This window comes from Monosiga brevicollis, genomic scaffold (genome assembly GCF_000002865.3).
Source record: "Monosiga brevicollis MX1 MONBRscaffold_4 genomic scaffold, whole genome shotgun sequence".
NCBI lineage: Eukaryota > Choanoflagellata > Craspedida > Salpingoecidae > Monosiga > Monosiga brevicollis.
The window spans coordinates 1,475,007-1,484,198 of NW_001865041.1; the positions used below are offsets into that span (position 1 = coordinate 1,475,007).

At 53.3% G+C, this 9,192-nt stretch overlaps 1 protein-coding gene across 1 annotated transcript; it reads right to left on the minus strand.

The window, feature by feature from the left end:
* Positions 1-267: 267 nt before the first annotated feature.
* On the minus strand, positions 268-6,702 carry MONBRDRAFT_23600 (uncharacterized protein; the record flags this gene model as incomplete). The annotated part of the gene is made up of 25 exons (XM_001743938.1): positions 268-463; positions 564-609; positions 885-1,028; positions 1,198-1,273; positions 1,415-1,524; positions 1,636-1,766; positions 1,846-1,997; positions 2,181-2,286; positions 2,391-2,461; positions 2,589-2,666; positions 2,789-2,945; positions 3,057-3,154; positions 3,284-3,365; positions 3,793-3,911; positions 4,035-4,091; positions 4,187-4,252; positions 4,423-4,515; positions 4,598-4,633; positions 4,754-4,803; positions 4,883-5,384; positions 5,488-5,591; positions 5,851-5,942; positions 6,126-6,241; positions 6,401-6,467; positions 6,605-6,702. The coding sequence occupies 25 exons, from the start codon at positions 6,700-6,702 to the stop codon at positions 268-270; spliced, it is 2,847 nt and encodes a 948-aa protein (XP_001743990.1).
* Positions 6,703-9,192: the final 2,490 nt, after the last annotated feature.

Here is a 9,192-nt window from a genome sequence, read left to right on the forward strand (position 1 = left end):
GTGGTTCCAAAATTCAGGCTGGTTAAAACTTATTATAGATTGTCGGGCTTTCATGTATGTACATGTATGTCTTTGTTCAGCGCTAAAATCTGCTCTGTCACCTCCTGGCCAACCCAAGATGGCACTCTCTTCTCACTCATAAAACTCAAACAAAAAGGGGGAAAAAATACCTCACGTCATACACTCATTTATGCGGCTCGAGTCTTCTTGCCTCCGCAAGCAAGCGAATAGGCAAACATCGCATGCCACCAGATTCAGACCAACGGTCTACTTGCGCGACTGTTTGCTTGGCCCATACATGGATGTCATGTTATTCATCGGCGGCAATGATAGCGCCAGTGGTGGGAACGAGACTGCATCCTCATTGGAGCCATATTGCTGCCGCATCCACCGTCTGGCGTCGGAAACAACGTTGCGCGTTTGCTCTAGCAAAGCCACAATGTAGAGTCGAGCAAAGGGGCTTCTACACGCCACGAAAGTGAACGTTCACACCGTGCTGGAGATGAGAAACGAGTGGTGTGATCAATGAGCATAACTAGAAGCAGCCTGTCTGATGAACGTACGAGCGATGATCCGTCTGGATTGTGGTCCGCGAGTAAGGCGGGCAGCCTGGCACGTGAATGTCGGCGGCAAGTTGGAAAAAATGCAGCAGCCGTAGGCACTGTTGTTGGCTTGCTTGCAATACCTCGGGCGCAACATCACTGTCCATCATGTTGGCAATTGGAACCTCAGGATTTGGGCGAGTCCGCTCTAGAATGCCGTCTGCAGTGTTGACATTGCAACGCCAGGCAAGCTGTCAGTAAAGATTCGTGCTGCTCCAATGGCCAATATGCAACAAACTACTAAAGTCTGTGTGTGAGCCAAGCGAAAGACATCTGACTCACCAAGCGCGTTGAGCACGCTGGTAATAACTCGAACATGGCGCAAACGAAACAGGCGGTAGCACAGCAGTGTGATTGTCAAGTGGCGAACGCCGGACTCCCAATGGCCGAGAAGACGCCAAAACATGCGATCTTCCGTCAGCAGGCCTACAACCAACCGGTGCACAGCCCATTTCCACCAATTAACGGGGATGGGATGTAACAGGATCAATGGGGAACAACGCCGGTTGTCAAAAGCGCGCCGCGACAAGCGGTTGCTTTGCTTGACCACGACACACGCACGAGCACGCGGCAGGAGGCGCGTTTGCAAACATACCCGTGAGGGCCGTGCGCTGCTGGTCGGAGAAAAAATCAAGGTTTTCGTACAGCCACCGCAGTGTAAACATTGTGATCTGTTTGGATGAGATTCAGATCAGCCCATCACGAAGCAGCCAAAACAGCGGAAAACGCAAGCATCGCAGCAGAATGAGAGGGAAAATGTTGGCCAATGATGATGGAAGAGAAATTGTCACAAGAAGCCATCTCAAACCAACCACATAATGCGGACAGTCCAACAAACGCGTGACAAAGTCCACAGCAAGATCAGTGTCAAAGTCAGCTGGCAAGCGCGCGTTGTGAACTTTTTCATACGACTCAAAGAGAGCTTTAAAGGAGCCAAGCAAGCCTAAAGCACACGTGTGTATGAGCATGCCACACCATCTGTGTTAAAAACTCGCGTTGCAAGCAGTGGGGCTCGCGCAAGGCCATGGCTTACAAATGACGTCGGGCACGTGAAACAAGCTCGTTTGTTGCATCAAATCTTCAAGCAAACAGCTCAGGAAAATGCCACTGCTACTTAATGCGAGAGCTGCGGCCGCTGTCCGCTCCGTCCAATTGACGATAAGGCTGGACAAGATCAGGTCACATAAGTTCATTCGTGGCGAGTAGAGAAGGTGTGAACCCCGGGTGCGTTGAACATTCAAACCTTGGCGGGCCATGGCCGATGGGAAAGCTCTTCTTGACTGCCAATTGGGTGGTGAGAGCCAATCGTAGAAAGCATGTTGCCAGTTCGGCAAAGCCCGGCATAAGTGCCACGGCTGACGTAGTTTGCATGTTGACGCCCATCAATGAATCCGCCTGGGTGCATCCCAAGGACCATACAAGTGGACCACAAATGATTGGCAATGGGTTGTAGAAGGAGCAGGACAAAGAAGAAGAGTGAGACAAAGAGGGTCAGTGAACATGACACGATTGATGTCAACAAGCAGAACCGGCAGCGAGTCAGCATTTTAGGCCGGGGTTGCTTCGACGACAGCGGACCTTCGTGGCATAGTAGGAAAACGTGTAAAGCGAACGAGCCCGGCGCACAAGCACTTCTAAGAACACGGAGAGGAAGCCAAAGCCTGCGTCGGTGCGCGTCACAAAGCTGCAATTCAATAGTCAAATTGTTGCGAGTGGATGAGTTGGAGTGATCAAGCCTGATAGAAAAGAACCCACAAAGCAGACATGCCACGGAGGCCCTGAACGTACCGCGCGGTCCAACGACCCGGCACTGCGACATGTTTGTCCCACAAGTTGGGATGCCGCAGTTTGGGACTCGTCTGCTCGGGTACGAGCAAGAACGCCAACATGCAATCTCGAATGAGCTTTGGGGCCAAGCCATGCCGTATGCCCCACTCAAGTTGCAACGTCTCAAACTCGTTCATCTTTCCCAACCACATCACGTACTGTTGTTTGGAAGCCTTCTAGGGTTTGTAGAAAGTCGTCTGACGTGAACAGCTTTGCAAATTGATGATGAAACTTTGTCTAACGAGAAGACATGCGGGGCAATCGCCGGCAGCATGCGCATGCCAGGGACAGTCAAACAGGGATCAGCCAATGGTGCCTGCGACACTCGTGACAAAAAGATGCGGGCATGTGAAACAAACCCGCGGAATCGTTGCCGGACACTGATCGTTGGCATTGCCGAGGTCCATGCGACTGAGCTGAAAAATGTTGTAAAAGATGAGGCGCTGCTCGGCCGGAAGCACTGCGCAGAGCATACGTTGCTGCTCTTTGCATCGATTGTTCACGCTTTGCCCGATCCTAAAACAGCGGGGGTGGTACCGAGAAGAGAGGGCGCACAGAAGGCAGTGAGGGGGTTTGCGCCAGGGCTCGCAAAAATGCTTGACAAAGGAAAAAAACACAGCGTCGTACTTGAAGGAACGGCGGCCTGCGATCGGTGTGGCGCGGCTGACGGCTCGAACAATAACTTCGCTCAATCCGGGAACCACAAGATAGTTGATGGCCAGAACCTACAGGTAGCACATCAAGGTCGCCAAGCAACCAATTACGAACATGACGTCAATCCTGTTTTTGTTTTTTGCAAACAGCCGTGCAATACACATGCATGACGCTTTCTTTTTTTCGTCTGGTCAACGCACCTTGGCGCAGAAGAGAAGCAACGACTCTTCACTAATCACATTGCTGCATTTAATGAAAGAAAAGTCGAGAATTTGAATGAGTCTGATGTGACACAAAGAAGCGAGACCATGACTGCATGACCCGAGGCCAAAGCTTGCCTGAGGCATGTCACTGCGTATTCGTGCGTTTGCCACGACAAAGAGCAAAACGTCTTGACCCAATCCTGGAAGAGCGATGCGTGAGCGCGTTGAGAGGATGTGCAGCACAAGCGACGAAAATTAGCAAAACATTATCAGGCGTCAGCAGAGTCTGATTGGGCTCGGCGCACCTCGTGCTCGCTAGCTGCTTCAAGTGGATGAATTTGTACTTCGTGGTGCGTCATGCACGCTAGGATGATCTCGTAGCACGTTCCCGCTCTGATGTGTCATGTTACAAGAGAGTACGGGGTCAGGGAGGAGCAGAAAATGAGATAAAACGCTCCTGTTTGAGAGCTGCGGGGAACAGAGCGTGGCTGGCATCCAAGACCTACAGAGTCGCATCGCTGGTGCCAGGATTGGTCAACTGCTTGAGAGATACGCGCCAGGCGTCAAGGATGTTACGCCGCAACACAAGGACCTCATCGCGTGGATTGCGACCTCGGCCGAGTGCCTGGAAACAAGACATAATAGAAAGTAGGCATCAGCAATACGCTCCCATTTTTTGAGGCAGGGCTGAGTGTACAGACACCGTAAAATGGCGGGTAGAGAGGCCCAAAAGTCCTATTTTTCCTACCCGCTGAATGTCAGCAAAGAGTGACTGAGCTTCACCCGCTGAAGGATTTGCGCCAAGCTAGACACCATGAAACATAACGAAGCACAAATTAGAAAGCCTTTCGCAACACCTGTGAGCTCATTCAGACCACGGCAGAATGTCCATGCACGCACCCGAGCCAGACACTTGTTAATGACCTCGGCGGGCGAAAGGCGACCCGACATGCGTAGCACTTTGCTCTGTTCGCGGCAACCATGAGCGATTGAGCAACAACGCCCAAATGCGAATCAAGTGAAATTGCGCTGTCTTGGCGTGAAAGAAGATCAGCCACAGTGGCCCGGGCACCCAAAAAAAAAGTTGGTTATGGAGGGTGGAATGATACCTCCTGTGCGTCAGAACACAAACGAACCTTTGTTTCTTGGTAGACACGGCGAGCACTCTGCGAGCCTGGGAGTTTACCAAGCACCTTTTTGGCCATGTGCGAGATGGAACCACGACGACGCTGTAGCCCACAAGTAAGGCGAAGAACGATTGAGTGCGAATCGAAAGACTGGAATGTAACGACAAGGCAATCCAGGGCCTACCCGTGAATCAGCACTGGTGCTGCTCGAGGAATACGACTATCCAACAAGACGAGCAAGAGGAAAAAAAAAAGAAGAAGAAGAGGAATGAGTGCACTCTGTGTCTTGCACCCTGCGTCTGCTTGTTAACTTGCTCAATCAGTAAATGGCGAGACTTACGCGCGTCGGTCGAGACGGCACTGAGGCTGATCGGGAGCGATTGGAGGCGACTAGGGACATGACACAGAGCAATCAAGGATGGCGCGGCGGCATGATTCAACTGGCAGGCGCTGTTGCTGGCGCACGTACCTTTTTCTCTGGCGCTTGCTGTGCGGTCGCGCCGAAAGAGACCCGCAAACCCGCGTCGCGTGCCTGTGCTGATGTCAGGCATGCGCCGCTGTGGGGATTCCGGATACGGATCGGTGGAAGTTTCTTCAGCCAAGTGCTGCAATGCTGGTTGGATGGGAAGGGATGTGGAGTTTTGCTTGAGTCGGCCACGTGCATTGGGTGGTGCCTCGGCAAAAACAGCACCATCCCCGTCGCCATCATCTTGGCCGTCGTCCTCGTCAGCATCATCTTCTGCAATATCCAGCAGCTCATCCTCGCTGAACTCGGGAGTAAGGCTACCGTCGTTGTCTAAAGCCGATGCACGAGAGCGAGAATGGAGTGTGCTTGCTTTGAGAGATTGTGGATGCATGGGCTCGCGGGGTTGGTTTGGGATGTCGCGAACGCCTGGTGAAGTCTCAAGCTGCTCGTGATCAAGATCTACGCTAATTTCAGTTTCATCATCCTCTTCAACTTCGTCCGCCGCCTGCCGTGGGATATGGTACGTGCGAGTGGGCTCGGTGAGGTATGTGCAACAGCAGCCCCAAAAAAGCGAGCACGGTAAATTGATTGCCTAGGCTAGAACGCACTTGCTGCGGCAGGTCAATATCATGCGTGGCGTGCATCAGCTCATGCTCGCGTCGAGGGACCATGACTCCAGACATTTGTACCTCTGGATCAGCATCGTAGGAACCTAAGCAAACCGAGATGGGATGTTGGTGAGGCGCACGTATGCGTGTGTGCGTGTGTGTGTGTGTGTGTGTGTGTGTGTGTGTGTGTGTGTGTGTGTGTGTGTGTGTGTGTGTGTGTGTGTGTGTGTGTGTGTGTGTGTGTGTGTGTGTGTGTGTGTGTGTGTGTGTGTGTGTGTGTGTGTGTGTGTGTGTGTGTGTGTGTGTGTGTGTGTGATACTAGAGAGGAGGCGGCGACCTCGTTGCATGGGGCCCGAGACGTACCTTCTCCGTTGCTGACATACCACGTGGCGTTGTCAAATATGTGTGCCGTGCTGTCCAACACATCGTTCATGACATAGGCCAACACGTCCAGACTACACATATCAGGTGAAAGAAGTGGCACGAAAGTTGAATGAATAATGTGGGGCCATCGAGCGCAGGTCTTGCTGGCTTCGGATTCATCACCACGCCTTGCGGTGGGCGAGGGTAACACGAGCAGTAAACAGGTCGAAAAGGGCACGGAAGAGGGTTTGTGGAGCCCGGGCATCAACACATACCTTCCCAGCTCGGTGGAGATGGCCCATGCGTCATTATCCCGATGATAGACCACAAAGAGGTGCTTGCCAGATTCCTCCGAAAAGCCATCGGGAATGGGATCAAGATGTCGAAAAACCTAGTGTAGTTGGCGTGTATGGGTGGCGAGGGCGAGAGGCAGCGGGATTGGGTCACGGAGATGTGAAGTCATCGACACTCGCTGTGTTGCCTGCTGGGTTTTTATTCAAAGCTCAAACGCGCTGCATTGGCCCTGCAATCAAGGACGCTATGAGCGTACCGGCCGCTCGTCGTGTAGAGTGTCGGGTAAAAGTGCGTAAGCGCCGTTGATGCAGCTGGCGTGGCCTCTACGCCCGGTGATGTGAAGAAAATTGTCGGCAACAGGGACAGCTGAATGGAGTGGTGGATGGCAGCAGAGGCAATCACCCGGCGTAATTTAGCTAGCGTCAGGTGTACACGGGAGCAAGGAGGTGGGCCATGGAACCCACTCTCAATAGGCATTTCATCGTCTAGGTTGGTGGTACGAGAGATGGAGCGCGAGGCAGGGGGCGAGGCCATGTCAATGATGTTGATCGTGGGCATGACGTCGTCCTATATGACACCATGAAGCAAAAGCGCACGTTGGGTCAACGCGCCGAATCAAAGCTTTGAGGGAAAATCAATCGATCGGCTGGACGGGTGGGCGAAACGACCTGCAGGAGCCGAGAGGCGACGTCTTTTTGAAAGGAGGACGGTGGGGAGGTGGGTGTGGCAAGCTCCGAGGGCTCGTGAGCGAGAGTGTTGTCTGAGCTGGATTGGCGCATGAGCACAAAGTCGCCCTAAGGATGCCATGGTCAAGTGAGACTGTCATTTCGAGGGTGGGTGGATGATAACTTTGCGATTGATTGCCGTTGAGAGAGACGGAAACGGAAGCAAGCAGCTGCGAGGTTCAGGGCAAGGATATCAGGGCAGCCAGCCTACCGTAATGGGCTCGTCTGGGTCACCCATAGTACCCAGTTCCTGAACTAGTCCTTGGTCTGAACAAGGTGATGTGGGACTTTGAGAGGAGCCGGGCCGGGTGGAGCGTGGAGTGGCTGGCAAGCTGTCAGTAGCGGCCTGAGCTGATGAGTCAGGCCGGGATGCCATCATGGTCTGAATGCAAACGTGTGGTTCTGGTTGCTAGCATCCAAGCACCCGGAACGGGCCTTGATCTGGGTCAAAAAAAAAAAAATCGAGTCGGCGTGTGCCCGGTCCAGGCGCTAGGGCGAGTGAGGGCGGGTCAGGGACGATGTACGGAAGGCGGTGGCCTACATGTCCGTTTCCGAGACCAATGCAAAGGAGCGCGCTTTTGCCTGCAAGGGGGGCGGATCGTGGAGCAGCAGCGGCGGGATAAGACAAGAATTTAAATGCAAAGCCGTGTTTAGGGATCAACAAACAACCACATGAGCGTCAACATCTCTCCATCTGGGGTGAAGACGACGCATGGCGCGCGATACAGGTCCGAAATAACCTGCCTTTGGTGTCTGGTGCATGAATTGTTGACAGCTTGAGCCGGGGGGGTTGAGTCCAAGACCCATGGAGCTCAATGCACACTGCCAATGCCGGCGCACGGGCCACACTCTGTCAAGGAGCATGCGAGGGTGAGTCGCAGAGAGTTGAGGCCAAGCCAGCCGAGCTGAGCCAGCCAGAAGAGTTGTTGGTCCAACAGATCCCCTTTTGAATGTCCCACGGGTCCCTGCAAAGGGTGTCCAGCCAAGTCCACAGAGGGTGCGCGCAGCGGGGCCAAGTCGTCAGTGTGTGTTTTGAGGGTTTTTGAGGTCGAGACAACGACAGCAACAACAAGGATCATCACAAAAAATGACAGGACGAATTTGGCGGTCAACGTCACGCACATAAATGGGAGCAGGGACAGTAATAAGTAAGCTTGACTCTTGAACAAAACGACGATAAGTGCCCCGACTGCCGCAATAACTACCCTTCAACACAACCGAAAGGGCACAGTTTGGATGTGCACTTGTGCACAACACCAGTTGCGACCTCTAGGCTTCGCCTGCTACCATGTGTGAGATGTTCTGGGAAGACCAGCCGCTCGACAAGATCCGGAGCTAATTTGTCACCCTTTTGTCAGCCAAAATGACTCATCTACTTTTAGCAAAAGTCATCGTCCATTTTTAGCTTTTGGTTCCGTCTGACATCGGGTACCTCCAGATCGTCCAGATCACCTGATTCTGATCTCGTCGCTACCAAGCGTATTTGATACGTGAATGACCCCGACGAGCGGATGCGATGGGGGGAGGGCGCAAACGGCAGATAATGAGATCGACACGATCTGAATGCTCGTGACAGCGGTGGCGGGAGCCGTCGCAAAGCAGCGCGTCCGTGTAGGCAGGTGTCTTACCAGTGCACAGCGCGATGCGTGATGTGTGAGCCGCTCGAAACAGCTCCAGACAAGAAGAGGCCATCACACCGCACAGTTTCATATGCAACCCCCCCCTTCTCTCTCTCTCTCTCTCTCTCTCTCTCTCTCTCTCTCTCTCTCTTTCTCTTTTGTTCTTAAAATCTCCATGCAAAAGTAGCTGTTGTCTCATAATGTAACAACACAACATACACACACACACATGGTGTCAGAGCTCTCTCACCTTTCTCCTCATGTGCTGCTGTGAAGAGGAAGAAGGGGGGAGGTGTTTTCCAGCTCGTGTGCGGTACGTGAACACCCCCCCATCGTGATCCGCTCAACACCCGCCAGAGCTTTGGCTAGCAGGCATAAGTAAACACGGGATCCAAGTTCTGGTCGCTCCTCCTCCTCCCCCTTCACCCCCTCCCGACATGGCACGGGCCATGGAGATTCCACATCTCGCTGCCTACAATGCTGCCGGCGCCACAAACCGACCGTTGACCCACCCATCCCAACCACGCACGCACACACGCAAGCCTGAACCAGACAGGAGCTCAACACACACACACACACACATCCGCGCGCGCATAAACTCCTCCTCTTTCTTGTTTGTGGCACGGGCCGTTAGACAAACAAGTCAAATGGCTCAATTGGCGCCTTGTTGGGTTGTCCTCTGCCCCCCCCCCCCCCCCCCCAAA